The 23268-nt window shown below is 39.9% G+C and overlaps 1 protein-coding gene across 2 annotated transcripts; it reads right to left on the reverse strand.

Annotated features, from left to right (window-relative positions):
- Window positions 1–47: 47 nt before the first annotated feature.
- On the reverse strand, window positions 48–13741 carry LOC137009882 (uncharacterized). Of its 2 annotated transcripts, none has more exons than XM_067372500.1 (7): window positions 13607–13741; window positions 12743–12808; window positions 11076–11777; window positions 8825–8862; window positions 7158–7283; window positions 6208–6579; window positions 48–596 (listed from the first exon to the last, which is right to left on the reverse strand). In XM_067372500.1, exons 1-7 carry the CDS (start codon window positions 13620–13622, stop codon window positions 222–224), a joined length of 1695 nt encoding a protein of 564 aa, XP_067228601.1. In that variant the 5' UTR covers window positions 13623–13741; the 3' UTR covers window positions 48–221. The 2 variants fall into 2 exon arrangements, with proteins under 2 accessions (XP_067228601.1, XP_067228602.1); XM_067372501.1 differs by having other exon boundaries at window positions 57–596; window positions 11142–11777.
- Window positions 13742–23268: the final 9527 nt, after the last annotated feature.

Consider the following 23268-nt stretch of genomic DNA (forward strand, 5'->3'; position numbering starts at 1 on the left):
GCAATACAAAGTCAATGGAGACGGTTGGATTATTTTCCCCCCCGGTGGGCATGGTTTTGAGATTATGACGCGTGTCACTCTGTCTCTATAGTAGATAAAATAAAAATAGCAAATTAAATACTAAGTAGTGAACAGTACTTTTATTTATTTATCATTTAACGCCATATCAGCGTCAAAGACTATATTCATGGCAAACTCAAGAGTAATAAAATTTACAATAATCATAATGAAAATATCTTTTCAAAAAAACTCAAGAATTTCAACAATAATGTAATGGACAGTGCAATCACATAATAACAAAAGTTGCATATTAATATAACAATATAATATATAATAATAAATATCACATATAATATATAATATATTACATATAAAAGAAAATATATTACATAATATATTACATATAAAATAGAATATATAACATAATATAATACATATAATATAGAATATATTACATAATATATTACATATAGTATACAACATATTACATAATGTATTACATATAATATATAAGAGGTCTCTTGGAAATGCAGAGCACAGTCCTGACAGGCTTTCTTTATCCCTCCTTGAGGTTTGTGTTGTCCTGGTTCCACTGGCTAAAATGGGGAAAAATATAAATGAACCATAATTAGATGACAGACAATCAAACCACCTGCTCTTCAGAGATGAGTCGGTTTAGGTCTGTCTGTACTTCTGACAGTCTGAGCTGTCCTGTCAAATTCCTCTGGTTTCATTGCATGGAAGACTCACTTATGATTTAGATTAGTTCATAATATAAACTATAATATAATCTAATCTCAGCCTTCATAAGAATCAGGTAAACTTTATATTATTTGTTATAAAGTCTCAGTTTTCATAGCTAATTTGCGTAATCGCGGTCCGGTCGTCACAACACCGGCAATGCTTTCCAGCAGCAGTGCATATAGACCTATTTTGTGTTTGCAAATAGCGATGATGTTTTTTGTGGGTGGAGCCTACCTAAAAACCTACCTTAAAAGTTAAAAGTTATCTATGTAAAATGTTATAGATTTAAATATTACTTAAATATTACTTCATGCTGTAATGGCTATGTATGCGTCACAGACACGCCAGGCTCCACCGTCACCCAATCACAGCGCACTCCCTCACCCGAGTACTGATCATGCGCACCTGCACCTCATCATCACCCTCATCAACGGCAGTATAAAGGACTCTCACACACACACTCACTGTCTGGTCTCGTTAGCATCTAGATCTTACCTGTATGCTTACCTTAAGGACTCCAGTCAACTACTTACTTACTGTCTCCAGCGTGCTTCCTGTTCTCCCTCTGTGTGCTCCGTCTTCGTGCATGTTCTCCAACGTCATCTCTGCTCCTGGATATCATCATTCTTCCAGCTCCACTTGCCTACGACCAAAAGGACAGTATTACCATTCTCATTATCATGATTCACTTGAAGATTTGCCATTTACTCACCTGCTTCACTGTTGCTCATCTGGTTGTGAAATAAACATCTTATATTACTTCCTGTGTCTCCGACCATCTGTATTGTGACAGAAGACCAGACCATAACTGAAGTACGCCAGCATGAGCAACCCGGATCCTTTTCAAGAGCTTGTCGACGCTATGCAATCACTTCCGCACACACCATCACCACTCCTTCACCGCCAGTATACGCCAGTCCCATGGCTAAACCGGCGCCTTTCTCAGGTTCGGCGGAGGACTGCAACGGATTCATTCTGCAGTGCTCGCTGGTCCTGGAGATGTAACCGCACCTGTACCCGGATGATCACTCGAAAGTGGCGTTTATCATCTCACAGTTAAACAGCAAGGCGCTTCGATGGGCTGAAACTCTCTGGACACAAAAGAATGCTGTAACCCAGTCACTCACCAGTTTCATCACCCATTTCAAGGAAGTTTTCAGAAAACCTGCATGGGATTCATCAATTGTTGAGCAACTTTATCATTTAAAGAAAGGATCAATGGCTGTGAATGAATATGCTCTTCAGTTTAGGACGCTTACAGCTGCCAGTGGATGGTACGAACAGTCGTTACTCACCACCTATCGTCAAGGGTTAGATTCACGCATGCGGTTGCATCTCGCTACATATGAGGATACCATCAGGCTTGAACGCTTCATCCAACTATCCATACGCTTCGCCACTTGTATGCAGTCGTGTCTCGAAGAGCACCAGGGCCAGCTACAGTTTCCAACATCCCTCCGCCGACCTGAATCCGTCAGCCCTCCAGAACCAGCCAACGAACCCATGCAACTGGATAACAATTGGCTGACACCCACTGAGCGGCAGAGGCAGCTGACCCTGAAGTTATGTTTATATTATGGATCTCCTGGGCATGTACTCTCCGCATGCCCCATTCGTCCTCCTCGTCCCATGGTGAGTGATTCTTTCTCCTATGAATTCTATGAAGCTACTCACAATTATCGTCAACCTGATGTTGATGTTTCTATTCCAGTCAATGCCCTCCTCGACTCTGGGTCAGCCGGCAACTTCATCTCCAGCGCCCTCTGCCACCAGTTCAAGCTCAAGACTGCTAATATGCCATCCATCTACCAGATCCACTCAATAACTGGAAGACCTCTCAGCCAAAGAAAAGTCAATCACATTGTCGGACCCATTCAACTTCAACTTGGCATACTTCACGTTGAACAACTACATCTGCTGATTCTGGAGGAATCCACCTCTGACCTGATTCTAGGGCACCCATGGTTGGAGCAGCATAATCCTGTCATTTCCTGGAAAACCGGCGAGATCCTGAAGTGGGGCGACAACTGCTTCCCGAACTGTTTCTCGACTTTACCTCAGCCATCCTCTCCACATTTCAATCATCTATCTGTCTGTGCCACTTCCATCGAGAGTCCTGTCGAGAAACAGTCAGTTGACATCCCTCCTTATTACGCCCACTTCAGTGACATCTTCTGCCCGAAGAGAGCCTCCAAGCTGCCTCCACACTGGCCATGGGACTGTGCCATTGATCTGCTTCTGGGTGAGTCAGTGCCCCGTGGGAAGATCTACCTCTGTCACTACCGGAGGAGAAGGCCATGGAGGAATACATCAAGGAGGCGTTGGAGCAAGGTTACATCCGCCCGTCTACTTCCCCTGCTGCTTTGAGCTTTTTCTTTGTGGCTAAAAACGACGGAGGCTTGCGGCCTTGCATTGACTACCGGGCACTCAACAAAATTACAGTTAAGTTCCGTTATCCACTTCCTCTCTTCCCAGCTGCATTGGAACATCTCTGTGGTGCCACTGTTTTCTCCAAGTTGGACCTCCGCAGCGCTTACAATGTCCTCCAGATACGTGAGGGGAAGACGAGTGGAAGACCGCCTTTGTGACCCCTACTGGCCACTACGAATATCTCGTCATGCCGTATGGACTAGTCAACGCCCCCTCCGTATTCCAGGATTTCATCCATGAGGAGCATGGCCGAACATCGCCACCACGTCGCGGAGGTCCTGCAACGCCTGAGGGAGTTCCAGCTGTTCCTCAAGGCAGAGAAGTGCTCCTTCCATCAACCCTCAGTGCAGTTCCTTGGCTATAACATTGATAGCAGTGGCATTCGGATGGACGAGAGGAAGGTGGAAACCATCAAGAACTGGCCAGTACCTTCCACCGCTTCATACAGAACTATAGTATCATCTCCAGTCCACTCATGAACCTTCTCTGCAATAGGCCCAAGTCTCTGTCCTGGAATCCAGCAACCACCAACGTTTTCGAAACATTGAAAGAAGCCTTCACCACTGCTCCTCTCCTCGTTCACCCCGATCCAGACAAGCCTTTCATCGTGGAGGTTGACGCCTCTACCACCGGAGTTGGAGCAGTCCCTTCTTAGCAGCAGGGGAACCCAAGTAGACTCCATCCATGTGCCTTCTTCTCCCGCAAACTCAACCCGGCGGAGGTAAACTACGACATCGGCAACAGGGAACTTCTCGCCATCAAGTTGGCCTTGGAAGAGTGGAGACATTGGTTGGAGGGTGCTCAACATCCATTCCTAGTGCTGACAGATCACAAGAACCTAGATTATCTCAGAGATGCAAAAAGACTTGACCCAATACAAGCGTGATGGGCGCTTTTCTTCAATAGGTTCAATATTACCATTTCCTACCGTCCTGGTCCGAAGAACGTCAAGGCGGATGCTCTGTCTCGCCTCTACAATCCTGAAGAGAACACTGAAGAACATTAACCCATTCTGCCTGAGAAACTCATAGTAAGCCCTATCACCTGGACAGAAGAGACCTTGCCCTCCTCCAATGCTTCCACCAACACTCCGCCAGGTTGTCTACCAGGTTTGCTATACATCACCCAGACACGGCGCACTCCCCTCATCCACACCTCCCACACGTCACCGGGCACTGGCCACCCAGGGGTCAATAAAACCCTCTCACTGCTGAAAGAGTGCTTCTGGTGGCTGAACATGGCAGCTGATGTCAGAAGGTACGTGCAGGGATGTAAGGAATGCACCATTTCGAAGAGCCCTCGTCATCTTCCCTCTGGTAAACTCCATCCTCTGCCCGTTCCCAACAGACCCTGGTCACACCTAGGAGTGGACTTTATCACAGACTTACCTGCTTCCAATGACTGTACCTGTATATTGGTGATTGTTGACAGATTCTCTAAATCTGTTTGATTCCTTTAAAGGGACTGCCCACAGCCATGGAGACCACTGAACTCATGTTCAACCATATCTTCAGGTACTACGGGATCCCGGAGGACATCGTGCCGGACAGAGGGCCCCAATTCATCTCCAGGGTATGGAAAGCCTTCTTCTCTCTCCTAGGTGTGACCGTAAGCCTCTCCTCTGGGTACCATCCGCAGTCAAACGGCCAGATGGAGTAGAAGATCCAAGAGATCAGTCGCTTCCCCCGTACCTTCTGTCACGGCCACAAGGACTCTTGGAACCAGTTCCTGGTTTGGGCCGAGTACGCACAGAATTCCCAGCGGCAATCCACCACTGGTCTCACACCCTACCAGTGTGTACTTGGGTACCAACCCCCACTATCCCCCCTGGTCAGGGGAACCATCGGATGTACCATCAGTCGACCACTGGTTCTGAGAGAGAGAGAGGGTCTGGGACTCAACACATTATCAACTCCAACATGCACTGCACTTTGGCGTTCCAACGCTCCCAACTACCAGCCAGGACTACCGGCATGTCTTCTAGAGGTTGCTAACCATGGCTTTAACATACAGATCAACACTTTTCAAGATAATAAATACACGATTGAGACAATGAATGCATGTATTGACTCAGAATTTGCGTCTGAATAGTGCTCATTCCGTGGGTGTGGCCTCATTAGCGGGTAATGAGCTGAATCACGGACTTCTGACATGGCTCTCTTTTCACACAGATTACATAAACACAGAATGTTTGTTTTCGATTTGACTTACACGATTTAAAACCTGACATTTCAACGTGTCTTTAGACATAAGTGTATTTTTTTGATGATTAGTATCCACTAAGTTACAATTAATTTTCTGAGAACTATCAGATTGGACTTCGTTCAGAGGGAGACGAGAGATCACGCATCATGTTAGTTTTCTTTATTTTACAAAAAGCACAACTTTTTGTTTTTACTCTGAGTGTACACAAATAAAAGAAGACATTCTATAGTTTCAATTGATATATTACTTATGTCTCTATGACAAGAAATGACGGAGTATTTTAAGTCTGTTTTGCTGCAATGTGCACAATAAATAGCCACGCTTCCCTTGGAGGGCGGGGACAATAACAAAAGAAACAAAAGCCAGCTATCCAGTATGGAAATACACACAGACAATGACACGCCCCTACTGCGTGCTAGAATCTCTGAAAAACAAGCCGATTTCAACCTCAAAATGTACGCTTTTAAATATACCAATATTGCTATCTCAAACATGGAGAGGCTTCTTCGTGATCTCAACTAACAGATTCTGCAAAAAAACGAAAATCACCTATTTTGAAAAAAAAAACGCTTCTTTCTCATTTTGCTCGATAGTTGTGCTGCCGACTTGTGTCCCTGGTTTCCGTGACGGGTCATATATATATATATATTTATTTTTCTAGTCAGTGCTTCAAGTTTCCTAGGACTTAGTGTTGACAATGTTTTAATTATTTAATAACTTTATTACTGTTTCATTCTATTCAGTTACAGTGGCAGTTCACTAGGATTGGAAACAGTGTTTGTCCTGTAATATTGTACATGATGACCGATGAGACAGATGTTCACATACCTGTATGACATCAGGATGATCGTCAGTGTGTGAGAACTGCTCCAGCTCAGTGTTTCTCTTCTTTAGCTCAGTGATTTCCTGCTTCAGCTCTTTAATGAGATCTTCAGCCTGTTTCTCTGCTGCTTTCTGCTGTTCCTCCATCATCTTCACCTCAGTGTTTCTCTTCTCCTGCTCAGTGTTTCTTCTCTTCAGCTCAGTGATTTCCTGCTTCAGCTCTTTAATGAGATCTTCATCCTGTTTCTCTGCTGCTTTCTGCTGTTCCTCCATTATCATCAGTTCAGTGTTTCTTATCTTCAGCTCAGTGATTTCCTGCTGCAGCTTAATGAGATCTTCAGCCTGTTCCTTCATCTTCAGCTGCTCAGACTGACATTCCTAAATGGATTGGATCAGATCAGATCAGTGAAGAGCTCAACACTGGATGATTTCTCTTTATCTGTGTTCCCCACCCGCCAAGTTACATTAAAAGTTATATTTTTAAGCTGGTTTGCCTCTGCGTTCTTATAGCGCTCATCAATGTCAAAAGGACTGAGATGCCCAATCTAATCAAAGAAGACAGGCTTTACAGTCCACAGAAGCTGAGTGTGAATTTCAGCAAGGAGCTTCAGTTTCTAATGGTGAAAGAGTCACAAAGCTGCAGTTTTGGAGATGCTCTGACCCATTCGTCTAGCCATCACAATTTGGTCCTTGTCAAACTTGCTTGCAATGCCTACGCTTGCCCATTTTTCCTGCTTCTAACACATCAACTTTGAGGACAAAATGTTCACAACATTTGTAAAAACATTTGGGGCTTTACTGAAAACATTCGGAGCTCCAGCCCCTTTAGTCCACCCCTAGCACAACCCCTGGTTGAGACCATCATATAAATCAAGAAGCATCTGAAGACACAAGCACCAAACCACCCCACACTCCTAAACCAATGCACTTACACATATACACACACTTATACTCACAGTGTATTGTGTAGGCAAGATGATGATCAACGCTGCTATCAACAGGACACCCAGACCAATAATCATCCAGTTTGAAATATGAACGGTTCGAGATGAAGTTAGGAAACCATCATTGGAGGCGAGAGTCTGTAAAAAGAGGAAGATTCAGTTCAAGGAACACTTCTCAAAGAAAGATCACAAAAGTTGTATCAAATTGTGGCCCAAAGTGCAAGAAAACATGTTCTAAAGGAAAGCTATTCACTCAGTAATGCAGTGTTTCTCAACTGGTGGGTTGTAACTGTTTTGGGTTGGAGTGTGTCATCAAAGAAACGAAAAAAAAAAAAAAAAAAAAAAAAATTGATGCAAGACTTTTATTTTGAAAGACGTGCGTGATAAAAAAAAAACATGCAGGTATGATGTTCATTCTATTCATCAGGATCATTTACAAATGTTTTATTAAAAGTTCATGTTGGTATTGTGTATTTAACATGGTATCAACTAGTTTCTGTGACCCAAAATACCACTTTATTTTGCCTTTGAGTTAATTTCTATAGTTTGGATGACTGGTTGTCACAGTGCTCTGAGACTTGTGGGTAAGATCAATTGCAGCTTTTATTTAGGGATATCCAAAGAGAAGTACAATGCCAGGCAAAGGGTCAAAATCCATGAAAACAGTCCTCAAAAACAAGAAAACAAACCAGAGATAGTGCTCGGACATGCAGGTAACAATACACAAAACCTGACCAGAGTGAATACAGCTGAGTGCAATGAAGAGTAATGAGTCCGGGAAGTGGGTTATGGGAAATGGAGTCCATGATAGTAGCAATAGTCCGGGGTGGAGTGCCCTCTAGTGGCTATCAAGGGCACACCAGCAGGTGATCATGACTGTGGTGGGTCTATATTGTATTATGAAAACTAGTTTGGAACTGCTATTTTAATTATCTTACTTTATACTGTTTATTTATCCATTTTAGTGACATTCTAAAGTGGAGTGGTACTGTGTGTGTGTGTGTGTGTGTGTGTGTGTGTGTGTGTGTGTGTGTGTGTGTGTGTGTGTGTGTGTGTGTTTGTGACACATCAGGACACAAATTTGTATAATGACATGGGTTTGACGTATGTATTTCAAGGAGAGGACACTTATGAGGACATTACCCCATGTCCCCATTTTTCAAAAGGCTTATAAATCATACAGAATGAGTTTGTGAGAAAGTAAAAATGTGCACAGTTTCCTGTGATGGGTGTAGGGCAATAGGAGAGTGTTTGTGAGTGTGTGTGTGTGTGTGTGTGTGTGAGAGAGAGAGAGAGAGAGAGAGAGAGAGAGAGAGAGAACTTTTTTGGGGAAATAAATTAGTTAAAATTCCTAAAACTCTTGGTTGTGGCTTAATGACTGTGAGAAAATGTGTTTCCCACAGACAAACCAGTTGAGAAGCACTGCAGTAATGGACTCTGAATACTAGGTTTACAGTTATATATCAGATGGAAATAATCTGATAAAGCTGTTTAATAAAAGGAAATGAAAATTCTCTCTTCATCTATTGGCCTCATGTCACTTGAAACTTTTTAAAAAAATATTATGATGTTTAACTGTTACAACTGGCTCAAAATTGCAAATTTAACAAGAGGCAACAAAAATAATTTATTTAACAAATTGTTAAATTATAATTAATTTTAATATATTTTTCACTTACTTTTCTCGGCTTTACTGGAGGACTGGAGAACGCCATGACTGAAAAGATAAGTAATGACAATGTATCATCTACATTCAAATATACAAATCTAAAAGTTTTTTTTAAGCACAGGGTAAAAGTTTAGTTGGTTAGCACAGTCCACTTAACCCCTGCTGGCAAAGGCAGTAACTACACCATTCTATGGCCAATCTATGGCCATATGAGGCCGCTTCAGCACTGGCTTCATGGCCGGGTCCCGAGATGGGCGTGGCAACGCGGTACATTCCGTGTCCCCATGACAATGAACTGCCGTCATACCCTCACTCACGGAGTTCCCCTTGAACAAGTGTCCCGACACTGCATGCCCTTTGTACTTGGCTCCCCACCCGGTGGCAGAGGCATCGATGTAGACCCTACATCGATGCCTCTGCCACCAGGTGGGGAGCAAAGTACAAAGGGCATGCAGTGTCGGGTCTGTGGACGGGGCCTCAACTGCATTGGCATATCAATTGCATCAAGTTGCTAGTAGTACGTCTTGCACTGGGCCGCTTCAGGAAGCTGTTGTCAGACAAGCACGTACTGGTCCGCTCGGACAGCACTGCAACTGTTGTGTACATCAACCATCCGCTATTGCCGCACATCACGATGCAGTTGATGGTAAGTCTTTGGGGAAGCACGACTTGATTGTCAGGTTTCTGAGGGGGTGAGGAGACTGAATCCGCCTCGCCCTTCCTCTATACCCTCTTGGGATCTCTCCCTGGTACTTACATCTCTCCGGGGTCATCCCTTCGAGCCTTTGCAGTCAGTAGAGTTAAAAGTACTGTCCCTTAAGACCGTCCTCCTGGTTGCATTGGCCTCGGTTAAGAGGTTAGGGGACGTGCATGCATTTTCGGTTGACGAATCGTGCCTGGAATTCGGGCCCGGTGACTCACGTTATCCTGAGACCCCAGCCTGGATATGTGCCCAAGGTTCCAACTGCCTTCAGAGATCAGGTAGTGAACCTGCAAGCACTGCCTTCAGAGGAGGCAAAACCAGCTCTGGCTTTGCTCTGTCCTTCCACGCTCTGCACTTTAGGACCTCAGATAAGCTCTTTGTCTGTTATGGAGGCCAGCAAAAGGGAAAGGCTGTCTCCAAGCAAACAATGGCCCACTGGATAGTGGATGAAATCGCCTTGGCTTATCAGTCCCAAGGTGTGCCTTGCCCGCTCGCTTGAACCGGTATCTCATAACCCGTTCTAGTGTCGGCTTGCCCCCTTAGCAGAGCCAGCTCTGCTGTCACCTGTCAGATGAGTCTCCCCCTATCTCTAGGCTGGAGCCATCCCAGGGACTCCATATGCGTACTGCCCACGGCTAGTCCATACGTGTATTTTCATGTAATTCCTCCCCTGCAGAGTAAGTTGTGGCCTCTGCAGCATCCCCTATGGGTTCGCTTCCCCAGTATTGTCTAAGTCTTACTGTAGTGGGTCTTGCAGAACAGCAGTAGACTCTTTCACTGTAAGCTCGCCCCCTTCTCCGCCCCCCAGGTGTGCCGGGTGGCTGGAGCTTACGCTGTGGGGCTTTATTTGGGATCCCAATTCGTCTGTCTCTACTGACATACGTCGAATGCAACTGAAAAGTTAACATCTTGGTTACGTACGTAACCCTCGTTCCCTGAAGGAGGGAACAGAGACGTACATCCCGTCACCACAGTTCGCTGTAGTGCAGTCTCAGGTAGTCTCCTCAGTGAAAAACAGAGTGCGATTGCATCCGCTTCCATATTTATACCCACCTGGCGGGGGGCGGTGCGCATTATGCAAATAATGCATGCCAATTCCATTGGCTTGTTTAGTTTCACTCAAAGCTGATAGGGTTCTCTGGCGATATCCCAATTCGTCGGTCACTACTGATGTGCGTCTCCATTCCCTCCTTCAGGGAACGAGGGTTACATACGTAACTGAGACGTTTTGTTGTTTATTTTATGATTAAACTTTACTTTCATAGATTGCTGGTTCCCGCTTCTTTCTTACCTGAGCCTTTAACATTGTTACAGTAATAATATTTATTAAAGTTTTTTTCAGTTGTTTTTTTTTTTTTACAGAATCTCTACAAATGGATATACAGTCAAATACAACTGTTTAAAAATGTTTCTTTTTTTTTACTGTATGAGTTTGTTGTAGACATTATACAATGATAATACTTTTTTTGTAATATCATTTATCATTATATATTTTTTTTATTATTATTTTCTCAAATTATGTGTGGGTTAAACTAACTTTCTTGCCAACAAAACTTACATAAAGCTTTCCTTTGAACAGCAACTTCCATTTTCTCTTTGTTTCTCTGTTTGATTTTTCCATTACCTTCATGATCAAAATCTCCCTCTTCTTCTGCTGTGACTGAACCTCCAGATCTCCTCTTCTCTCCATCTTCTGGTGTTTCTTCTCCTGCTTCCTCATACAAGTCAGAGATAAGAAACTGGACCTGGTTTTCCTTGAGTATCTTCTCCACTCTTTCAAGTATCTCAGAGTGCAATCCTGATTTTCTTTCCTCAAACTGAAGATGTTCATCTCCACACTCTTGTATTAATTGATGAATAGCGTTATTATGTATCTCTTCCTCATCAGTCAAAACTATAGTGTGTTTAAGAGCCTCCTTACTGAATTCATTCAGCACATATTTCACTCTATGTCTGTTATTGTCACTGAAGTCGTTCTGCTGCAGCACAAGTATGATCACACGAGGTCCAGGAGCAGACAGATTCACACACTCTTTCACTCCCTGTGTGATCTGAGTGATTGACAGATTTGGCCTCAGCAGGTGAGGAGTGTTGATGACTGTGACGTCTCTGTCCTTCAGTTTTCCTCTGTGTTTCTCAATGTTCAGCTCTACATCAGCAGGTGCTTCACTCTCAAACGCTGCTCTTCCTAAGATGAAGTTTCCCACTCTGTTGTTTTCTGTTATATTCTTCCCCAGCAGAACAATCCTCAAATCACTCACTGGAACACAGAACACAAATAACAGTAAAACTCGACCCGTGATCCATTAACAGAGATGTCAGATTTCAGATCGAAGGTACTGGACCAGATCAACAACTTCCATTGAGATGAGTGGAGATGTGAACACAATCTTACACTACCGGTCCAAAGTTTTTGAACTGTAAGAGTTTTTAAAAGAAAAGCTCACCAAGGCTTGATTTATTTGATCCAAAATACACCAAATCAGTAATAATGTGAAATATTTTTACAATTTAAAAGAGCTGTTCTCTATTTCAATCAAACGTAATTTATTCCTGTGATCAAAGCTGAATTTTCAGCATCATTACTCCAGTCTTCAGTGTCACATGATCCTTCAGATCACATGATCATTCTGATATGATGATTTGCTGCTCAAGTATTTCACAATATTACTATTCACAAAATATTTCACAATATTACTGTTTTTGCTGTATTTTGGATCAAAATAAATCAAGCCTTGGTGAGCAGAAGAGTCTTCTTTTAAAAACATTAAAAAATCTTAGTTCAAAATCTTTTAACCAGTAGTGTATATATAAACCTCCCTTTAGACACACAGTTTCTCAAGGATTTTGATATTTGCAGCACTGAATATTATGAATTATCATCATATTTGTTGACTTATACTATTAGGTCGCTTAAGAGATGGACTTCCACGTCCTCTTTTAACTGCAAATGAAATAACATAAAATTTAAAATTTGGCAAATTCTTTTATCAAATTCTGTTATCATCTTTATTTATTAAACAAATAATTTACACAAAAGAACAATTTACCAACATTTATTATTCCACCTCAGTATTATATTCTTTCTTTCATAATACATAAAAGTTTATTGCCTACATGAGGATAATTAAATAACACATTTAAAAAAAAAAAAAAAAAAAAAATCCATACTATTTACATCTGCACAATCTTTTTTTGTTTGTTTGTTTGTTTTGTTTTGTTTACCAGCAGTCATGTTAGTTGTTTCCTCATCTGGGAGATCTTTGTGTTGTCTTTGCAGACTTCTGTTTCCTGCAGTTAAAATAAAGTTAATTTAAATACAATATTGGACAGGGGAAAAAAAATCTTTCAATATATTTGTATATATTTTTATATTTTATATATTTCTGTGTTTGTATATATTTAGCCTATTTAGGCTCTTGTCTGGAATGGCTGCAGTATTTGACCATATCTATCTTTTGAAGGCAATGTGTGTTGAAGATTAGTCAAATATCAAATGTTAAATATGCTCTTTTTTATTTATTTTTATTTATTTATTTCGCTTTTATTCATATTCCTTTTTTTTTCTTTCTTTTTTTTTTTTTTTTTTGCAGCAGCACATGGGTAGATCTTCATAACATTTTTTATTCTGACAAACATACTCAAAAACTTTTAAAAATGAATCTGCTTCTCTTTTTTTACAGTATGAGCAAAATAGCGCAGTGCCAAAGTGAATTAATGAAATAGTAGCCTATAGGCCCTCCACCATTTGAGAAAGTAGTTAATATAATGAGATGTTACTGAAAATTGTGCTGCTTTATGATTTCACATGGTGACAAACGTTGCCTTATTATTATTAATTATGATAGGATCACATTTATATGCTTCTCTGTCTTATTATTCTGTCTTGATAAAAATAAACTGCGCACTGGATTACAATGACAGAAAAGCGCATTTCCGTGATCCTACTGTACCTACTGTACATTTATTATACATTTACTTTAGGCTATTATTTAATAAATAAAATAAAAGAATACATGCTGTTAGAATTTCAGTAAAATTTCAGTATGTTATCTTGTTAAACACGTTTATTTCTTATTTGATTCCTACCTGAACTAGACGCCATTCCATGTTCGTGACAGAACTGAAAGCGAAAGTTTGTTCGGGAGACGGAATTTCCTACTTGGAATGGAATAACGAGAAATGAAAAGTTAGCTCATTTATTCGTTTTTTTTTTTTTTTCGTTTAGTTTAAAAAACGAAAAATGAGATTTTGGCTCGATTTTTCATTTTTCGTTTGTGGTTTACAAATCGGTTTATGGCTTTGATATTTCATTCGCGCATGTGGGCGGCGCTGAAACGCCCCTTTCATCTGATTGGTCAAACCGCGCCATCCCCAGGACGGTGTTACAATATATTTGGTTCCTGAAATATTCTGTTCCACTGGGTAGCGCTTACGCGAATATTCATGATATCCTGCTATTGTGGGCGTGTCCTTGAGACAACGCGCAAGTGAATGGAAATGAAAATATTAGTAGTACACGCTCCTCAAATTGCAGCTGTTTAATAGATTATTTCGAAAAGGTAATAAAATATACAATGTTAGTCAACAGTTCACATCAGTGGCGTAAGTCAGCCCCGGGCCCATATGCAAATTTGTTTACGGATATTATTTTTTAATAAGATATTATCACTAACATGCAGACAGAAATGGTAAAAACATTTATAGGAATGATAAAACGGCTTTTCAACACAGTCTTGAATTCGACCGATTCGACTCTTGCTTTGGAATTTCAGAATGACAATAGCATCATTTCAGATGCGATGAGTCCGAAGATTATTCCAGTTATGAATTAATTATTCTGTCTTTTTTAATGCACGTTTTATTCCTAATGAATTTACTATAAGTTTCTTCTCTAAATATTTTTCCATCACGTTTTATGTGCATTTTATTTCGTTGAATAAAGAGTATCCACCCCAACGAGTGTACGAGTTACATTTATTCACATCTTGTGCAGTATCTTAAAATGTGCAGACGTAGTCGTCGACGTAGACGTAGTTTTTTTTTTTTTTTTTTCAGAAAACCAATATGACTCATTTAAAATTCTTACATTACTGCATGCATAAGTTTTCAGAAAGCGAATGGTCAAATACAATAGATCATTGCTAAGACATGGCATTGACCATTTTATGGTCCATTTATTAAGATTCTTAATGATTTTCAGTACATTTAACATAGATAGACTATAGAAAGTTATTGACAACATTATTTCTATTATACTTCATTTTTCTGAACATGTACACGGGTTCTGTCGCGCGCACAGACGCGTGTGCGAGCCTTTGAAGTATTTAGATGCAGAAAGACGCGTTCGGCGTGTGCGCTGCGCACTATAGTGGACTTTTGTTTTCAAGCACTCAATTCACTCTGTTGTACAGCATGGTCTGTTGTACAGTACACACACATTGTCCGTGCCATCACAAAAATTGGGCTGCACGTGGATTGGTAGTGCGGTCGTCCGCGAACACTCCTAATGACGAAAAATTTATGATGCGGACGGTGCACGGACGCCCTAAAGTATGGAACGCGAACGGGGCCAAATGTCTTTAAACGAAACGCGTGACTTTTGACCGTGTCAACACGCACTGTTTGTTCGCGTTAACGCGGCAATTTTTTACGTGTTTCTTTTGTGTGTGTAGACATGCACATTCTGGTCGTGTTAAGGCGTCAGTTGTCGTCGCGTTACTTTAGTACATGTAAAGACGCACAGTTTTACCATGTTAAGACGACAAATTTGAACGTGTTTCTTAACACGCACATTCTGTACATGTCAAAGTGTAATTATATATATATATATATATATATATATATATATATATATATATATATATATATATATTTTTTTTTTTTTTTTTTTTTTTTTTTTTAAAGCAGACTTACCTTTAGATGTAGCCTAGGCTACATACATATTAATATAAAATATTAATTGCTTAACTGACTACTGTGCTAGCGTAAAGTAGCCTTATGTTACAATGTATATTAAGTAGGCTAAATTCTCAATATTATACAATTATTATAATTTGGGTTATTGTTTGTTTTTTAAAGTTAGGCTATATATAATTTCTAAGTGTATGAAGGCTAATTTACACAGCACATATTTATAGCTGAACACACACACACAGTGAACAAAGTGAACTTTATTCACTTTCACATAGCCTAATAATGTTTTTGTAATTTGGTGTTTAAGAACGCAGGACAACTTAAAAGGGCATGACAAATCATGACATAAGGCTGACATCACACACAAAACGTACCAATGTTCCCTCGATGTTTGTATACGTGCATACCAGCATACCATTACGACATCCTTCATGAATAAACATGACATCTGATGTTTGTATACGTATATACCAACCAGGCCATACGTACCATAGCGTCACATATGCAAATATAGTCTCAAATACAACAATTTCATTGGCTGCTGTGTGTGTTGTCGCGTTGACGCGGACAAACAGTGCGTGTTGACACGGTCAAAAGTCACGCGTTTCGTTTAAAGACATTTGGCCCCGTTCGCGTTCCATACTAAAGCCCCGGGTATACTTCGGCCGTCCGCGATCGTGCACCGTCCGCATGACGTAATTTTCGTCATGCGGAGGGCTCGCGGCCGGCCGCACACCCTGGCCGCGTGCAGGCCAAATTTCGAGACGGCGCGGACAGTCCACGTGCAACAGCGCATGCGCAAGCAGTATAGAAGAGTCCAATAGGTGGCAATACGCACAGTACTGAGCACAGTGTTCAGCCGTCAAAGAAGAGTGTGAAAAGACCGTTTTAAAAACAACACGCTTGAAAAGAGAAAAACACGACAATGGACAGCGAACTTGACCAGCGTTTGTGCGAAGAGATTAGAAAGTAACCACATTTGTACAATTCATGTTTAAAGAGTACAAAGACGTGTTTAGGGCGGCAAATTCATGGAGGGGGATAAGTAAAATATGGGAAAGGATGCACTTCTTTTCTTCTCCGATCATGCCCAGTGAATGTCATGTTGATGACACGACTCAGTGCTGCTCTCCGATGTCAGGTAGAGCATAGAAAAAAAACTGTACTGCGCATGTGACGAACGCGGTCATCCGCGCGCATCGGTGGTGTAGTATACTTCGAAAGAAGCGCGGACGTGACTGCGCGCGTGACGCGTCCGGGCGCGGAAAGTGAAGTATACCCGGGGCTTAAGTATAGCCTACATTGGGGTAGGCCGTATCGGACCCCCAGTCCGCCCGGGCCCATATGCACGTGCATACCTTGCATGCCCAGACGCTACGCCACTGGTTCACATGTTCAAAACAATGCATAGTTTGTGTAATATGATAAATCATCTATAGATGAGATATTTTGCCTGATTGAGTACAGGACAGGCATTCAGATAAACGGTTAACGTAAGGATACAAAGCAAACATGAGCCAATAACCTTGTTTTGCACTGATGTGTTTTATGTTTAGCTTTTTTATTATTATTATTTGAGTCTTTAAAATTTTTTTGAATAGTTTGATTAGTCTGCTTTCTTTGTTGTCATTCTGTGACGACAGCATAGTGTTGACAACTTGAAATAAACCTCAAATGTATCTGTGGCCTAATAAAAATAAGCTATAGACTGGTGTGAATATTCGATGTCAACCTTAATTTCTTGATTATTATTCGATCAATATTGGTGCACATTGAGTTTTTCACTTTCAACTGTTTTTCCAGTGTGGCCAAGTGGTGTAAATAGACAATGTTTCTATTTTGTATTAAAAAGGTTGTGGCCCCTTTAAGAAACCTCCTCTCTCTCTTCTCGCGATACTATTTGCGCGATTTTGGGTGCGTGCGCGCTCCGTGTGGTAGTGCTTGCATTTCGTCTGGTCTAATGTGGTTTCATCATCTTTACGGGTGAATATAGCTCCAATATGTTTAATATGTGTTGAAACGGTGTCCGAAAGACTATTTGATGCTTATATATTTCAGTCAATGCTTTTGGATTGCGTGACGAGTGAACCTCGTGGCAAATAGTAAAGGGTTATTGGGTATGTAAATTTAATTTCACGATTTGATAAGTATTTCAAAGCAATGTTTATTTGTTTATGTGTATATATAATATATATATAAAAATCAGAATCAATCATAAATTCTTATGGTTCATGGTTAATATGTGAAACAAAGGGAATGTGGCTTTGCTAATGTGCTTTTATTTTTCTTCTGTACCTCAGCCACTGCCATATTCCAGTCTGTATTAACATTTGTTTTTTTCCAAGTAATTTGGTTATTTCCGGTGGACTCCGGTGTGTTTTTTTTTGTTTTGGTTTTTTTTGTTAGTCTTTCACCTTGCATCTTACTGTATTTCTGAACTACATCTAGTCGATTTGATGTGACGCTTATTATTGTCGTAAACTTTTCTTTGCAAACTTATCTTTCTCAGAATTTGATTGCTTAAATTGTGGATAAGTTTTTTTTTTTTCTTTTTGTATGATATAATAAGTGAAATCTTCAATTATTCAACGTCTTCTTTTGTAAGCTTGCTTATTCAAGCTTTGCTCCTATCGACTGCTGTCATTTTTTTTTTTTTTTTGAACAGCAGTCAGATTAAAGGGATAGTTCACCCAAAAATGAAAATTTGATGTTTATCTGCTTACCCCCAGCGCATCCAAGATGTAGGTGACTTTGTTTCTTCAGTCGAACACAAATGATGATTTTTAACTGCAACCGCTGCTGTCTGTCAGTCAAATAATAGGAGTGAATGGGAACTTCTACTATAAGAGTAGAAGCATTCGCTTGGTGAGGTCTGATCGCGCTCTGACAACGACAGTGATGTCTCGTGCGTATACTTCAATGAGTGCGAGACATTACTTCCATTGTCAGAGCGCGATCAGACCTCACTAAGCGAATGCTGAACACAGTTGGACATAGTGGTGTATTAGAGGTAAAAATTATATAAATACTGTTCGGTTTCTCGCACAAACCGATCGTTTCGTGTCTTAGGACATCAACGTGTTGTCACGAACCGCAGGGTTTAATTTGGATTTGTCTAAGCAAGTTTTATTTACTCTTTTAGTAGAAGTTCCCATTCACTCCTATTATTTGACTGACAGACGGCAGCGGTTGCAGTTAAAAATCACAATTTGTGTTCTACTGAAGAAAAAAAGTCATCTACATCTTGGATGTGCTGGGGGAAAGCAGATAAACATCAAATTTTCATTTTTGGGTGAACTATCCCTTTAAACAAACCCCAAATTTTGAAAAGTATAATTTTGCTTCCGGTGCGTGTGTCTTTTCTTCCACCCGGTTACACCAGCAAATTTCTTAACGTGTAATATTTGTACAAACAAAAAGATTCAACAACTGAGACATACGCTAAAAAAATCTGTAAGTCTGATGTGGCACCAGCTGCTTTACAGAGCATCTCATCCTCAGCACCAGATTTGCAGCTCTTGCTGTGAGATGTTCCACTCTTCCATCAAGGCATTTCACATTCTCAAACATGTCTGGTGGGACTTATGGTTTGGCACTGGAAGGACAATCAGCTGTCCTTCTGTCTTCCTGTAGCACTGTCTCGGGCATCTTAGAGACATTGTAGTTTATTGCTCTGTTCACATCTGCAGTCCTCTTGTCTCCTGCAGTAGGACTAAGGCACATTCACACAGGTGATCAGAGACCCTGGGCATCTTTATTCTGGTATTTTTCAGAGTCAGTAGAAAGGTCTCTTTAGTGTCCTAAGTTATTGTAACTGACCTTGATTGACCTATAGGTGCATATGCAATAACTGAAAAACATGACAAACATTGTTAAAACCCTTTCTAAAGATCTGTAAAGCTTGTTTGGATTATCTTTAAAATATTATCCTGAAAATTGATTTTCATTTTTTCTTAGTTTTATTTAAATTTTTAAAACAACAAATCCAGTTGTAGCCTTTATAAATATTAATTACATTAAATATTATAACAAGTACAGAAGTAATTACTCTATGAATGTAACTCAAATTGAAAAGACATTGAAAAGACAAATTCAAAACAATATGTGAAAAGAAGAAATGCTAAATCTGAGCTTCTGAGGTAAATTTTAAAATGGGGCCTTGGCACTCGGGAACAGCCTTCATGTCTGTCCGGATCACACACTGCCAGAGCTCTTCAAGACTTCAGCTCTCACATCCAGCCTGAAACAGACAGTGACTTTACAAGATGATGAGTATAATGTGTAATCACAAAAGCTAAACAAGACCATATTTTGACATTGTTGATAATAACAACTAGGCTATAACGTCATCTTGTAAAGTAGCTGTCTTTTTTCTGTGCATTTGTGCTGCATTACCTCACAGAAATAAATTATATTATTATCAGAATTACTTTATTTTATTTGACTGCTTTTGAAATTGTTTTAAATCCGGTACAGAAGGTTGTTTGAGTATGTGTTATGTTTGACACATTTCAGGGTTTTGTGCTGCAATATCCTGCCTTGTCAAACTTTAAATAAAACAAAACTAAACTATAATTTCCTATCATAATTATAATATTTTAAACAAAAATAACATTCTTTAAGTAGCTGCTGGCATGAAGACTGTCATCAAAACAAAGCTCCAAAGGTTTATATTTCAAAGGAATATTTTATTAACCTTTCGAAATAATCTATTAAACAGCTGCAATTTGAGGAGTGTGTGCTAATATTTTCAGTTCCATTCGCTTGCGTGTTGTCTCAAGGACACGCCCACAATAGGAGGATATCATGAATATTCGCGTAAGCGCCACCCAGTGGAACAGAATATTTCAGGAACCGAATATATTGTAACACCGGCCTTGTCAGGTTGAATAGGAGTCGGTACAGCATTGTCAAATCATCCCACTTTACGCCATGCAAACCAGCACTCGCTGATATTTAAATCAGAAATGTGTTATATTTAACTAGTGCTGCTGCAAAGCTTCGCCTCTAATGTAAGACCCTTGAGAGATCACAAGTCATACAGTAGCCTATGCTGCTTACACAGAGTTTGGTGTTCCCATATACCATGATGATATATCAGATTAAACTGAAATTTAAAAGTATGACTTTAAGCGTTATGTAGCTACTCAGTTCACACGGGAAGAATGAGATTAAAAAAGATAATTGAATCAGTGAACTTGACTACTGACAAAATTAGCAGAGTTGTAGAGTAACATATTTTCAATTGAAATACGAATTATGAATAGGAACTGTAATGTTAAAGTTATATATTTATAAAAAAAATATTGTTAGTAGCTAGTTTTCTTTGAATTAGAAATACAATCCAATAAAAATAGCAATTATATGAATTGTGAACTGAGGAGAGTTTCTGGAGTGGTTAATCGAATACATTTATCTAAATATATGTCTATCATATGTGGAATTGGTTGATGTTTCTCTGACGTTTGCAAACTTCTTTCAAGGTATTGTTTATTCCCACTGCTTTATGTATTTAATGCTTGTCCAGCAAAGCTCTGGTGGTATTTTTCTACACAATATTTTCTTTTATTTTGTTTTCATTTGTCATGAGCTCTATATTTTAAGATGTAAGGTGTTGATAAATCACATGTGAAGGGCATGTCAGGGGTGTCCTGCTGGAGGATCAATGTCCTGAAAAGTTCAGCTCCAACCAAACATACCCGAACCAGCAAAGCAATGTCTTCAGGATTACTAGAAATGTCCAGGCTATACTGTTAAGCTGTTGCTGGGATGTTTCCATTTAAAAGGGTTCTAATATGTACTATTTAGGAATGTACACTTTTGGTACCCAATATGTACCCAAATTATAACCGTACTGTGTGTGAACGTAAGGACTCAATACAGGACTGACAACCATATTCTGCTGCTTTGTGAACGTGGCCCAATACTATCATCACAGAAGTCACAGGACACTGGAGGACGCCACGACTGACAAAACAATGAAGAGAAAGTGAGCAATTTTGAGATATTATGATTTTAAGCATTTGTCCACTGACAATATCTGTATATTCTGACAAAATATTTATTTTCCAAGTGACATTTACATCACACATATTTCACTGTATCTGCTGTTTTTGACATCCATCAGCTCATGCAGCAATAGTTAGAAAAGTTTTTGGGACTGTGTGACTCTTGTGCTGCTTTCCAATTCAGTTCCAGTTACGTTTGGAGTTGTTTTACTTCATCTCCAAACATAAAATGATCTTACTGTGTTGGCTTTATGGGTGTTTGCATGACAGAAAACATGGATATGAACAGAAACTAACTCTAGTCTACACAACTACAGGTATAACAGCACTTCAGCAGCTAAATTCTTATCATTCAGTCTTATAAACTGATCTAACTTATGCATTTCCTCTTCAAAAACCTGAAATTCAATGTTCACATCCATGCTCATGTTTTATTTCATACAAAAATTCATAAAGGTAACAAAATAAGATCATTTTATGTTTGGAGTTGAAATAATAGTGAATAAAAATACTGAAAATATTAACTTATCTCTCCTGCAGACAGCTGTCTTTATATAAGACTGATTCATGTTTGCTTTATTAAAAACACTCAAAGCTATTTAACTTTAAATTACTGTATTTTAAACCAGAAATACTGTAAATATACAATAAACACCCATTAACAACAAATAAGCAAACAAACAAATCTTATCAACATGTAGTCAGTCTAGACTCTTTCACACAACTCTTTCATATAGCAAATCAGGTAGTAAATACATTACAAATGTTTTTTTTTTTTTTTTTTTTTTTTTTTTTATGTACAGTATTCATAAACTTACTTCAAATTCAATGTAAAGCCTAAAACACTAGTGAACTTCTGCATGACTTTACTCTAAAGTTACTAATGGAATAGATATCGAATTGAAAAAGGATCATCTACACTAAGTAATAATTTAGCTGCGGGGGCATGTGTACCAGCATCTCCTCTTCTTTTCAAAACAGTGTGAAGACATCTGGCATTGAGGTTATGAGTTTCTGGAGTTTTGGTGTTGGAATTTGGTCCCATTCTTGCCTGATATAGGTTTCCAACTTCTGAGGAGTTTGTGGTGGTCTTTAATGTATTTTTCTCTACAGGTGAAAGATCTGGACTGCAGGCAGGCCAATTCAGCACCTGGACTCTTCTATGACGAAATACACAAGACCTTCCCTGAAATGGACATCGTCTGGAGAGGAGCATATGTTGCTCTAAAACCTTTATATACCTTTCAGCATTCATAGTGCCTTCCAAAACATGCAATCTGCCCATACCGTATGCACTTATGCACCCCCATACCATCAGAGATGCTGGCTTTTGAACTGAACACTGATAACACGCTGGAAGGTCTCCCTCCTCTTTAGCCTGGAGGACACGGAGTCTGTGAACAAGAATGTCAAATTTGAACACTTTTCCAGTCCACAGTCCATTTTAAATGAGCCTTGGCCCACAGGACACGACGGCACTTCTGGACCACGTTCTAGGTGAACCAAAAACAACCGATATCAGCTCTCAGTGATGTGTGTCGGTTCCCCATTATGATAACAGTGACTTTGTCAAATGTTTACAGAATAAGCAGGAACACAGTGTGCCTGTTGCTTTCTTTATTTCTGTTTTATTACGTGATAGAAAGTCTAAGGCCTTCTCAAACCGTTTGGCAAACCCATTTAATCTGCTGCCTATTACACGTCAAACTAAGATCACTGTAGAGACAGAAAGTAAGACTGTTAAGTTAGCACTTTTAAACATCCGTTCACTTTAGGGTTGTGCCTATGGACGATATCATCGTCCATCGTGATGGCTGACCGACATCA

This window comes from Chanodichthys erythropterus, chromosome 20 (genome assembly GCF_024489055.1).
Source record: "Chanodichthys erythropterus isolate Z2021 chromosome 20, ASM2448905v1, whole genome shotgun sequence".
Lineage (NCBI taxonomy): Eukaryota > Metazoa > Chordata > Actinopteri > Cypriniformes > Xenocyprididae > Chanodichthys > Chanodichthys erythropterus.